At 44.2% G+C, this 13,629-nt stretch overlaps 1 protein-coding gene across 1 annotated transcript in view; it reads left to right on the forward strand.

Moving 5' to 3' along the window:
• Positions 1-3,043: 3,043 nt before the first annotated feature.
• The window catches only part of MEP1A (meprin A subunit alpha), a 29,598-nt gene continuing 19,012 nt past the window's right edge, over positions 3,044-13,629 (forward strand). The window contains 5 exon segments of the mRNA XM_036248699.1: positions 3,044-3,133; positions 3,135-3,198; positions 3,311-3,349; positions 7,057-7,097; positions 7,607-7,682. Coding sequence (XP_036104592.1) covers positions 3,044-3,133; positions 3,135-3,198; positions 3,311-3,349; positions 7,057-7,097; positions 7,607-7,682 — 310 coding nt within the window.

Genomic DNA, 13,629 nt, shown 5'->3' on the forward strand with positions numbered 1-13,629 from the left:
CTGAAGACCTATGCTCCCAGGGTGCTGGGAGCTCTGTGTTCTTGTCGCTGGTCTTTTGCCAGGAGGCAGCGTGTGTGGATAAAAAGAGCGACAGTTTACTGAGTGCTTCCTTTGCTCCTGGTACCTGTGCTGCCCGTGGGTTGGCTCACTGCATCAGTACATTAGCCCCGTGACGTAGGCACCCCCATCCATTTCATACGTGGAAAGCAGATGCTCAAAATGCCACCGCGAGTCAGTGGTCGAGGTGGGATTTAAACTCCTGCCATCTGACTCCAAAGCCAATTACAGTGTATTGTTCAGACGTGTTCAAGAAGGAAGGGAATGATAAAAGCCTGTCTGGGGGTGGGGGAAAGTGGAGAGAGTTAAACAGCCCCACTAGACTGCCTGTTTGAAATACTGATGCCTGAGATCTAGCAGGGAGCAATGCCTAAGCAAGTGTGGGAGGAAGACATGTTCCTCTGTCCTCCTAGGCTCTTATAAAAAAAATTTTTTTTAATTTTTCAGATAGAGCAGGAGAGAGAGAGAGAGAGGGAGAAACATTGATGTGAGAGAGACACATTGACTGGTTGCCACCCGCACGACCCCAACCGGGGCCGGGGATGAAGACAAACTGCAACTAAGGTACGTGCCCTCGGCAGGAACCGAACCCAGGACTCTCTGGTCCGTAGGCCCACGCTCTAACCGCTGAGCCAAACCAGCCAGGGCCTCCTAGGCTCTTTGGGCTGGTCTAAGAATGACATCGACATGAGACATTGACAAGAGAACCACATTTAATTACATGCCCACACAGGAACCCTGTGCACAGGAGCAAGTCAGAATCCTACAGACATGAGAGGTTCCAAGACAGAAAGGGAAGTGAATATACATCCATCCTGAGCCAAGGAGGAGGTAAGGCACCTTGGGCCTCAGAGGGTCATTGCAGGACAGTGAGAAGCGTAGGTGTTCAGGAATTAGTAGTTTGCCCTGCCATATAGAGAGGTAAAAAACGTTATCTCTGATCATCTCTTATTATGGGCAAGGCCCCTAATTCAGATTCTTTAAGGGAGAGGTAAGAGCTTCTCCTGAGCCCACAGGGTCTCAATTGCTTTCAGCTCAAAGTAATTCACATGCCAAAGTGGTACCAGGACCTCTCAGTCCCTGGGACGATGCTCAATCCCCTGAGACACGCCGTCCAGACAACATAACAGAAGCTTTTTTTTCCATAACATAGTCTTAGACCCTACTTTCTGGTCTCCAGAGTTAACAAATACTAATTTCCGTCATAATTATTTCAGAATTAGAAAAAATGTTAATACCTTTAAGAAATAAAACACTCCTGGGTTTTACTGTGTTTTTTAGAGCCTGTTCTTCTCATTAAAGTTAAAGTTTGTCAAGTCCCTCCCCACTGATATTTTTAATAATAAAGATTGTATTTGCTCACCTAAATCTAAGCCATTTTAGCTGTTGAGCAAGTTCAGACTCTTTTTATTTTATTTTTGTTATTGTTTTTTACTTTATTGATTTCAGAGAGAGAGAAAGGGAGAGATAGAAACGTCGATGAGAGAGACATTGATTGGCTGCCTCCTGCATGCCCCCCACTGGGGATTGTGCCCACAACCTGGGCATGTGCCCTGACTGGGAATCGAACCAGTGACCTCTTGGTGCATGGGTCGACACTCAACCACTGAGCCACACAGGCCGGTCAAGTTCAGGCTCTTTAAAACCCTGGTGACTTCCAGTGGTTTGGAGAGCCTGGGACATGACTCTCTGCAGCCCCTTCCACAGCCTCACCAGCAAGAGCCGCGATAAACGGAAGTCAGGCGTAGCTCTCCTCTGCCCATCAGCAACCGGCCCAGCCATCCTGCCTCCCCTTTTAGCTCAGGAAGCCCCACTCCCTGCCTCCAGAAATGCTTTTCTGGCAGAAAGCACTCTCTGGCCACAGAACCGGCCCACCTGCCCGGGCAATAGGTCTGAGGTGGAGACATGCAGGCTGGAGAACTTGAAGATCACTCTGACAGCCAAGTGAGACTGACCAGCAGGAGTGTGTGTAAATATGTGCAGCCCCGCGCTGGGGCAGGTAGAGCCCGCGGTGCACACCTGTTCCCCACGCTGCACTCAGTGACATGGTGTTGGTAGCTTGAAATTGACCGTGGCGGGGGTGTTTACACTCGAACTCAGCGAACACTAAGGGCTGCTTTCTCAGAGCGCTCGTTGTTAAACATTCACTTGCACGTGACTGAATATACCCCACACATTAAATCTCCATACATGCTTGCATCTGTTGTCATAGTCTCCATTCCATTTTGCAGCCTCGTTGTTCTTTTTTGATAATATCACACGCTCTCCCATCACTTCAGAAAAATTCTTGATGTACTTTTAGAGCAGTTCCTTTCTCCTTGTTCGTCCTTTTCAGAGTTTTCGCGTCTATATTTGGAGGTTTACTCTTTCACATGAACTTCAGGAACTTTGTCAGTTTGTCAGATTCCACAAAGACGCTGTTAAGATTTTTGTTGGAATAACACTGAATTTATAGACTAATATCAAAATAACAACCATCTTTATTATACTGAGTCTTCTCATCCACGAATGTTTATATATAAACATGCATGTGTTTATTGCACATGGATAGAGCAATCTTTTTTATGTCCTGTGATAATTGCTTAATTCATTTCCATAAAAATCAATTCATTTTTTATTATGTTTAGGTACTTTAAAATAATTTTACAAACCATTTTTATTTCTACCATGAAATTGACCTTTTACCTATTCTATTTTATGAACATTTATTGCTGGTGTGTAGGAAAGTTATTGGTTTTAATATGCTCATCTCACTATTAACTTTTTCAAACTTTTTCCTGGTCTCTGGAGCTTGAGCCTTTATGTTAAAAACTTTGTCCCCAAAAGGGTCAATGAAATTGTCATTGACTCCTTTTCTTTCTTTGTTTCTTTTTTAGTGCTATAGTGCATTTAGTGGAGGGTCAAAGTTTCCAATATGACAGCCAGGGCAAGGTCCAAGAGGCATTTATCACAAGGTGTCTTTGCTAAAGTCTGTCCACTTGCAACAATGGTTTGGACTGGGTACATCTGCATTCCCTCTTTCGTCGTGCTTGCTGCTCACATCGCAGCGGTGCCGGTAAGTCAAGCTCTGCTCTTCTGGGTGCTTAGAAATATTAATTCTGGTACACGTTATCCACTTTCTGCACATTTATTTTCTTTCAGGTTAAGAATCAATCTAAAGGAAATGGTAAGCACAAATGAAATGCATAAGGAGTGTTTCTGAACTTTCTTTTGTTCAGCAAGAACAATGACAATTCTCCCCACTTTCTAACAGATTTTGATGAACAGAAGGATATTCCAGAAATCAATTTAGGTGAGTTCAATGTCTGCATTATTAATGCCTTGAAATAATTTCAAATCCTGTGATAGAATTTCTGAAAAGCTATTGCCTCCATAACACAGTATTGGGTACCTTGGGGGCAGAACGATTTATTGGTGCTTCATCAGAATTTGCAGAATTTCTGTAAAATGGAAATGTGGAAAGAGAACGAGGGCTAGATCAAGTTTTCTAAGAGAACTAGTATGTGCTAATAGACCTAGCAATACATAACAAGAGTGTTGTTTATAAATTTTTCATTTCACCAGTTTCCATGTCAAAAAATGGGAGAGAAAAATGGATGATTACTCTGCTCTCTAAAGAAAAATATAACGAGTATGTCTATGATTATATTTAGTAGTGGGGGAAAACCAGACCTTCTGACGGGCCATCATATCCATTAACAGCTGTTTACTCGGGACTCAGAGAAGAGTGCAAAGGTGTTTCCGTTTCAACATCTTGTCCACAAACACATTTCTTGAGGAAATTCATCAGTCTCATTGGTTACTGAGAGGAGAGAGAAGCCGAGTTATCAGCTCTCTTTTTCCTTTTTTGTCCTGCTTCTAAAATGAAGGAGGAGCCTCTACCTTGTAGGCGTTTTTGTTCGGGATTGGTAGGAAGCAAAGGTATTCATGGTCATAGACACCTACGGTCAACAGAAGCTTTCCTGTCTAATTGCACATTTACTGTCAAATCCTGCAGTGGAGTCAAGAGCTAGTTTCATTTTGCAGGAAGTGACGGGGGGCCCCTTGGGGTTGAGGTGACTCACCTAAGGTCACAGAAGGAAGTGCTGGGGCTCACCTCGGCGTCTTCTGACTCATAGCTCAGTGCTGTTTGAAGATCACAAAACTAAAACACCCCACACCTAGGGGTTGAATTTCTCTGATCTTGTCCTATTTATAGGGAGGGCAGGCTAGTTGATATTTAATCGGGAAAGCTTGAGAATGATCGCACGGGCAGAATAGAAATAGTTTAGTGGGGTAAATGGGTGAATGGCTCCCCGGGCTTTGGGGTCAGGCAACAGAGAGACGATCTCTCGGTAGAGTCAGGTAGTCAAGGTGTAGTGACTGAGAGGTGTAGTGATTTCACGTCTGCTCTACTTTAAAACAGGTTGGGCTTAGAATTAGTCTCCTAATCTCATCCTTCTCTATCGAGTAAAAAAACAGTTATCTTACCTTGGAGCCATTTCTTACTCTTCATCTCCACCACCACCTCTGAACCGTGACCCCAAAGAAGATGTTTTCCCATGTGTGTCCTTTCTCTTTTTAGGTCATTCTAAACGAGCTGTCAGGGCTGACCGGCTGAGCCACAGGGCCAGAAATCATAAACTATTTGGGAAAATCATATAGAGAAAATCGTCACATTTCACTACCTTCTCTCCATGCCCCACGATGCTGATATAACCCTTTTATTATTATTATTTTGTGTGTGTGTGGTATGTGCCCCTAGCGGGAACCGAACCCGGGACTCTCTGGTCTGCAGGCTGACGCTCAACCGCTGAGCCAAACTGGCCAGGGCCTGATATAACCTTTTGACCCCAAGACCTGCTGCTCTCAGCCTGTTTCATTCATGCGTTTTCCCCCTCCTCGTTCTTTAGGCTCAGGCCCTCAGAGTCTCCCTCACACCTTACACACCATCTGTCGGCTCGTGCTGTGAGATCTGCCATCCACTTAGGTCACAAGTTGTGACATTTCAGCACTTACTGTCCTCCTGGCCTGGTCCAAGCCATCTCATCTCTGGCCTGGTCCTTGCAGTGGCCCACCTGCTCTTCTCCTCCTGCCCTCGTCCCGTCCAGGAGACTCTTCACAAGGTGACAGAGCTTTCCTAACGCCAACCAGCCATGCCACCTCTTCCCCTCCAGTCTTCCCGCTGGAAGATTCCCATCTTTCAATCTTCCAACATCGACCAGTGTTGGTTGACATCTTATCCAGCACAAAATAAAGGCCCTGGAGTCTTGATTCTCAAAGTGTGGTCCACAGGCCAATGCCACCGATACCACCTAAGAGCTTTCTTAGAAAAGCAGCATCTTGGGCCCCACCACAGACATACAGAATGAGCACCTCCGTTTTCACAGAACCCAGATGACTCCTAGGCATAGTAAAACTTGAGATCACCTGATCCTGGCCAGCTTTCTCACCCATGAGTTACTACTCCCTGCCCCGCTTACCTACTGGGGCTGTTCAGTTGCCCCAACCTCATAGCTGTTCCTCTAGAAAAGTGGTTCTCACTGTGTGGTCCCCTAACCAGCAGCAGCAGCAGCATCACAGGGAACTTAGAAATAAAAATTCTCAAGCCCTACCCCAGACTTATTGATCAGAAGCCCTAGGGAGGCAGGGCTCAGCAAATCTGTGTTTAATTAGCCCTCAAGGAAATTCCGATGCTAGCCTGTGGGAGGCACTGCCCTGAGACATCAAGCTTTCCCAGGGCCTTCCTATTTCCCGTTGTCTTTGCCTTCAATAGTTTGCCTTCCTTCGCTCCCCATTCCATCAGGCTTCTGCTTAAATGTCACCTCCTCAGGGAGGCCTTCCCTGACTACTCTTTATAAAGTATCAACCCCACCCCCCGCCTTCAGCACTCTCTTCCCCCTTACTCTGTCTTGTGTTTTTTATTTCTATTGCCCTTTTCTCCACCTGCCATACTCTACATGTTCGTTTACTTGCTTGTCTCCCCTCCCTCCCAGGTCAGAATGTCATCCCCCTGAGGGATTTGCTTTATTCTCTGCTGTAGCCCCAGCACCTAGAACAATGCCCAGGGACACCCGGGGCTCTTACTAAGCATGTGCTGCAGTGAGCACATTGGATAGCGAATAGACTGAGGCTGGCCGTCAGTGGGTTTGTATTTCCTTGGGAAGTGCTCCTCTTGCCACACCCGCTCACCCCTCTGCGACCCATCCATGCCCACGAGCCGCTGGGGCCGAGGTCTCAGTGGGCTTGTTCATGGGACTCTGGAAGAGGCCCCCCCTCACCCCCGCTCCATCTAGGTCAGGTGTCAGGAAATGCAAACTGTTGCTCCTGACAAACCCCGGCGAGGGTGTGGCTAGACCAGCACGCAGAACCCGTCCTCCTGCAGGTGGGCAGTGGCGTGGACGTCCCGTCGGGCGCTGCTGTCGCGCGCATGGGCTAGGTGGCAGGGGCTAAGAACATCGGGGAGAGAGAGAGAAGCAGGGACAGCCTTATTGCTTGGCTTTGGAGGGTGCCACTGTTTTTTCTTGGGAAAGAGAGCAATCAGCCCACTTCCTAGGGTCAGGAAGACGGGTGGTCCGCTAAGAGCAGGGGCCCTGGGCGGGCGGTCAGGAGTTCCCCAGCTCAGGCGCGCTGACCGCCCAGTACATCGCCGCCCGGCCCCGGAATCCATTTCACCCGGGAAACGGTGAGAGGTTTGCAGTCATTAAAAATATCTCGTCTAACTCTCTTTTACTTTTAAAATCCTTGGACAAAGTTTCTTGTTCCAGAAAATGAAAACAGGGGGTGTGGGAATATATATGATATTTTTATTGTATATAGCCAATCCATATCAGTAAACATGGTATGTATTGGCTATATACATCTGCTCCATTAGAGGGAATGTATGCATTGTTTCCAAGACAATTTGGCACATAAAGATGAATAATCAAGATCTGCAATGGAAAAGATGAATTTTATGATGAGGGATGCCTTTTAGTAATGCTCATTGAAATATGTCTTTTTTTTTTAATCCACATCTAGCTGCAGGGTTGGACCTCTTTCAAGGGGACATCCTCCTGCCGGTGAGTACCTGCCTGTGACACAATAACACCCCCCAGGACTGGCTGTGATGTCCTGCAAGCCTCCTCGTGAGTCCTGGGGCAGGCGCTGTGGGGCGATGAAAGAATCTAATCTATAATCTGTACCCACAAAGACTTCCACTGTGGCCGGTGGTGGATAAAAAAATAGCAGACAAAAAAAATAGCAGACATTACAAAAGAGTCTATAATTATCAAACTGCTGTACCCACCCAATTTTCCTAATGAGTGGGGATGAGAGAGAAGGAAATGCGTGGACATGTTTAAAGCGGCTGTGTCAGCTTGGGGAGAATTGCAGGTCTCCTTTATTTCGTTCTTAATAATTCCTCTGAATTTTCCAAATTGTCTGTAATGGACTATCCCATTTATAATCAGAAGACAAATGCTACTAAATGATTGACTCATGTGACAGATTATTTGTGGTGTGAGCGTTTGGTGAAGGAGAAGACCCGGAGGGTGAGCTTTTCTGGTGACCTTGCCTTTGTCTTTCACAGAACTCCAGAAATGGTCTGAGAGACCCCAATACCAGGTGGAAGTTCCCCATTCCTTACATTCTGGCGGACAATCTGGGTAATACTAATTGTTCTTAATTAGGAGCTTTGGGCTTAACTCTTTTCCCACCCCCCTCACCCCCCTCCTCCTCTTCAGCAGCTTCAGACGGGGAGTAACCAGCAGGGTTTAAGAGGGTTTCCAAGCACCCACGATTCTTCATCTCCTGGGATGAGAGGCATGACATGACGTCACGTCATGTACATCGATGTCGTGTCATGTACATCAATGTCATGTCAGGCCCAAGATAAGAGTATCATATAATGATTTTAAAAAGGCAGAAGATGTGAACATGTTAATAATACCAGAAGCGCTCTGGCCAGTTTGGCTCAGCAGTAGAGCATCAGCCTGCGGTCCACAGAGACCCGGGTTCGGTTCCCTCTCAGGGCATGTACCTTGGCTGCAGTTTGTCCCTGGCCCTGGTTGTGTTGTGTGGGTGGCGGCCACTCGATGTGTCCCTTTCACATTGATATTTCTCTCTCTTCCTCTCTCTCCTTCCCACTCTATCTGAATAAAAAATGGAAAAATGTCCTCGGGTGAGGATAAAAAAATAATAATACCAGAAGCACCATCAAGGGTGAAAACATGGTGAAATATAAGTTGGCATCACCACAATGGAAATTTTGCACTTTAAATACTAGTTTACCTAGGTGACTCGAACTATGGCATAAGGATTCTATTTCAGGGTATTGATCTTCCCTTTTTGTTACGAGACCCACATGCCCCATGTTTGAGAAACAGAAAAGTCTGTATTCCACAACGGACAGTCCTCATTCCTCATTATGAACACATTCTATTCTTGTTCTCTCTGAAGATAAAGGACTCAGTTATATTTTACTCGTTGTTGGAAATAGGCCTTGGCGGACGTGGGTAGATACTAGCGGCACATGTGGGCACCGGCTGCCCTCAGCAGCTGACTGATACCTGATCCGTGGCGAGGCGATGCCCGCGAGGCCCCCGCAGACCAGGGGGGAGGGAGCGGAGGGGAGGCCAGGACACGCTTGCTCAATCCCAACGGGCTGCCAGGCGGCTCCCACTCTCGGGAGATGTGACTGTGTTGCAGTTTTCCGTCACTATTCTCAGGGCTGTCCCCACTGCCTTTCCTGGAGAAGAGCTCCTGTAAACAAAGGCCAGTTGTTCTGAGTTCTTTTATGGAAAAGTGAGCCGAGTTGTTTTCCCCCCATTTGCCAACACGCTGGCGGATTCATGGCACACTCGCATTGATTGGAACGTGATATAAGAAACAGCAACTTTAAAGGCTAATTTTTTTCCAGGACAGTTTTTCTTCCTGCTTGTCTCACCTGAGCTACCTCCATCACATCCAAACGGAGACATACTTACTGAATCTCTGTGAGGTGCCTTCGCCTGACATCGCATTTGCCCTTCACCATGCCTCTGTGAGGGGTTAGTGAGTCTCAGACTTTAACATTAGGGTCCCCCGAGGAACGGGGTAAAATGCAGGCTAGGTCCGGGTGGGGCCTGAGATCCTGCATGTCTAGGACTCCTCTAGGTGATGCTGAGTCTCTTGCTCTACTGGCCACACCTTGAGTAGCAAGGTCTCTTAAGCTGCAAGGGAGGTGACAGATTAGTGGAGAGCAAGACTGAAGAAGGGTGGCCTCAGATAAGGTAGCTGCAGTCAGGGTACAGGGGTAGTTCTCGAGCAGCCCCCTATGAGAATCACCTTTAGCATTGGGAAATGTGAGCATACTACTCAGAGCTCAATACCTGTACACAGCCCCTTCATTAAATGTATATAGAGTGAAATACACAAGTCAGTGTACAAGTCAATGGCTCTTTATTTTATTTAAAACTTTTTTCTTTATTGATTTTAGAGAGAAAGTAAGGGAGAGAGAGAGAGAGATAGAAACATCGATGAGAGAGAACCGCGATTGGCCACCTCCTGCATGCCCCCCACTGGGGATCTGGCCCACAACCTGGGCATGTGCCCTGACCAGGAATCAAACTGGTGACCTCTTGGTGCATGGGTCAACGCTCAACCACTGAGCCACACTGGCCGGGTATCAGTGGCTTTTAAAAAATGCATAGGCTTATGTAAGCCACACTTCCATCACTCCAGAAAGTTCCATGTGCTCATTTCCAGCCAATCCCCATCCCCAGTCCCCAAGAGACAACTGCCATTCTACTTTTTTTCCTGTGGATTAGTTTACCTGATTTACAGATCAATGAAATCACTTAGTTTGTTTCATATTGTGTCTGGCTGGTTTCTTTTGCTTAACATGTTTTTAAAATTTTTCCATATTGTCATGGATCAGTAATAAATTATTTTTTATCACTCAGTAATATTTATTGTATGACTATATTGCAACTGTTTATCCATTTTCCTGTCTATAGGCATTGCTGTTTCAAGTTTGGGGTCATTATGAAGAAAGTTGCTGTGATGTTTCTTATATAAGTCTATGTAGATATATGGTTTTTATTTATCTTGGATAAATGTCTAGGAATAGAACTGTTTGACCATATGTATGTTTAACTTTATAGGGAAATGTCATTTTTCATTCTCACTAACAATGGTGGTGTTAGTCTTTTTTATTTTAGCCATTTTAATGGTTGTAAATGGTATCTCACTGTGATTTTATTTATTTATATTTATTTATTTTTTATCCTCACTCGAGTACATTTTTCTATTTTTGGTTCAGATAGAGTGGGAGGAAAGGAGAGAGAGAGAGAGAGAGAGAGAGAGAGAGAGAAACGTTGATGTGAAAGGGATACATCAAGTGGCTGCCACCCAACCAGAGCTGGGGACAAATTGCAACTGCTGTACATGCCCTTAGAGGGAACCGAACCCTGGTCTCTCCAGACCGCAGGCCAACACTCTAACCACTGAGCAAAACCAGCCAAGGCTCTCACTGTGATTTTAAGTTGCATTTTCCCAATGAGTAATGGTATTTAGCACATTTTATGTGCTATTGGCCATTTGTGAATTTTATTTTATGAAGTACCTGTCCAACTCTTTCATGATTTTTTTATTGTATTATTTGTCTTTTCATTATTTGTAGAAGAACTTTATACATTATAGATAGTCCTTTGTCAGATATATATAATGAATATTTTCTGTCAGTCTGTGACTTGCTTTTATTTAATCAGTGTATTGATTTTATTAATCTTTTCTAAGAGCAAACTTTTGATTTGTTAATTTTCTCCCTTTTCTCTGCTTTTTGTTTTGTTGCTTTCTGCTCTTTATTATTTCCCTTGTTCTACTTACATCAGGTGTAATTTGCACTCTTTTTTATATTTAAGGTGGAAATTTATATCATTAATTTTGAATCTTCATTTTTAAAACATTATATAATGCTATAATATAGCATCCAATGCTATAAATTTTATTTCAAGCACTGATTTTACTGCTTTCCACAAATTTTGATAGGTTGTACCTTTATTAAAGTTTATTTTAGATATTTTCTCATTTCTGTTGTGATTTTTAAAAAATCCACAGGTCAATTAGAAGTGTGTTTTTAAATTTACAACTCTATGGAGCTGTTCTAGATAGTCTGTTATTTATTTTGAGTTTTTGTTAAGGTCATTGAACAGATTCAATGAGATAGCAATCTCTTGAAATTTACTGGGACTTTGTTTTACGGTCTCATTTATATCTGTCTTGGTGAATGCTGTGTATGCACTTGAAAGGACTCGTATTCTACAGTTTGGGGGCACACTATTCTATCAGTGTTAAATATGTCAAGTGACAGTTGGTGCTGGTTATATATTAGACGATGTAAATATTACATTTTAGAGACTCTGCATTCTGTTATTCTCCTCTGAAGAGTGTTAATTTTTGTTAAAGCAGTTGCATTGCTGACTGATGATCTTGGATTTGTGGAGGTTTTGATTTGATTTTGTCCTTAGTTCAAAGCAAATTCCTTTGTCTTTGCTCTTAAGACATCATGGCCTCTCTGGAGTTTCAATGAAATGCCCAGGACTTGCCCTAGTCTCTCTAACTGACAATGACTCAAACTTCAAATTCCCTCTCACTATGATGGGAAGCAGCTGAAATACCTGTTTAATCAGCCTTCTATCTGCTATTTTTCACTAAGCTCCTTAGAGAATTCTCCCATCCGTGCAACATTCATGAGTCAAAGACTAGACGGAAATTTGTGGACAAATTTTGGAACCACCAACCCCCCTTTCCCTCCGATCAATCATGGCTCTTTATCCCCGAGGATTTCCTCTCTTGATTTTCAGCCAGCCAGGCAATGCTGAACCCTTCCCGTGATAGACATGTCAGGAAAACACAACTGCAAATGTATGCTTGAGGTCTCCCCTCCTAGCACCGAAAGAACTGCAGTGTGCCCTCATGCAAAAGAAAACTATATAAACACGAATCTTAACCAATGATATTTCTTCCTTACAAGAATAAACTCTCCTACTGTTTCTGCCTATTTTAGTAATTTTCCAGTGCTTGCAAAAAGTTTCTTTCCTTAAACTCTCCCCAACCTTTATAATTGTTATCTGTGAGATTTAAGCTCCTCCACTATTACCAGATCAAAAACTCTCTCGGAGCATTCTTAAACTCAACATAGTTAGCCTTCCTATGCTCATCCTCGAATATGTAGAGTCAACAGCATCTGAAGTTAACTCTTTTTCTCGTATTAGTTGATCCAGGGTTAAAGAGAAGTAGTGGTTTTTAAAACTAGCATGATTATCAAAGACAGAACTATAGACAACTTAGTCACGGCAAAGTGATGAAAGGAGAAGTAGGAATTCAGTGAGGCAAAAGACGGGCTCCTTCCTCTCTGGGAGCTAACAGTGTCCTATGCGGAGCAGACCTGAATAAGGACAACACACAGACCACAAAGTGTGGCTTCCAGTGGGCTTTTGTTCCACTTTTGTTTTCTTTTGAATGATGTTGGAACAGTGTCTACAAAATTATTACAGACTTGCTCAATTCCTTTTTCACAACTTACACAGGTGTGGGAGGTCAGACATGATGCGATTTTGAAATGAATCACCCTCAGCACTCCCCTTATTTGGCTTGAGGATAACAAGGGCAATGTAACCTTAAAAACAGCATGACTTGGTCCTGGCCAGTTTGGCTCAGCGGTTAGAGCATCGGCCTGCGGTACGGAGAGACCCGGGTTCGGTTCCCGCTAAGGGCACATACTTCGGTTGTGGTTTGTCCCCGGCCCTGGTTGGTCGTGCGGGTGGCAGCCACTCGATGTGTCTCTTCACGTCGATGTTTCTCTCTCTCTCTCCCTTCCTCTCTCTCCCTCCCACTCCATCTGTACAAAAAATGGAAAAGTATCCTCCGGTGAGGGAAAAAAAAAAACAGCATGACTTGAGTAAAAACAAACTCGTTTTGCTTACATTTTTATGACTACCAAGGGTACATATCTTCATATTATAGAGGCCACTAAGAAAGAATAGGTAAACTCCATGAAAACCCTCCAGTAAGTTTAACTCATGCTCTTGTTGCTGTTATCTGTTTTGTTCCCACAGTTAATTTACTGATGATTCCAAGAACTATTTCTTTACTGACCTTGATATGATCCCATGACATCTGAACTGTGGAATCTCCAACATGTTGGTTTATTCAATGACATAAGGACCAGGATAAAATGAGAAAAACACTTGATAAACTACCAAGAATTATAAGCTTTCTTTGAGAGAATGCACAAAACCAAATGTGCAAGAAACACAATTTAATTGTATATAACTTAGCTTTATTTTTAACTCAGAGACCTACCTTCATTGAGTTGATGGGAGAGAAAAACCACATGCACAGAGTAAAACACAGTCTCTCTTCCTTTGAGCATCTTTCTTCCCAGCCCTGTCCTTGTCCTGTGCAACACCGAGGTGTGAGCATGTTAGATAAAAGGAAAGACATTTAATCTTTGGCCACTGATGCACACAGGTTACTGGGAGGCACCTATTATTCTTGCCCCGTCAGGTTCATTCGGCTTCTGCTGCTCTGATTCCAAACTTGGGTTACAGCAATCCTTTCTAAGGCTGC

This window comes from Molossus molossus, unplaced genomic scaffold (assembly GCF_014108415.1).
Source record: "Molossus molossus isolate mMolMol1 unplaced genomic scaffold, mMolMol1.p scaffold_m16_p_8, whole genome shotgun sequence".
NCBI classification, from domain to species: Eukaryota; Metazoa; Chordata; class Mammalia; order Chiroptera; family Molossidae; genus Molossus; species Molossus molossus.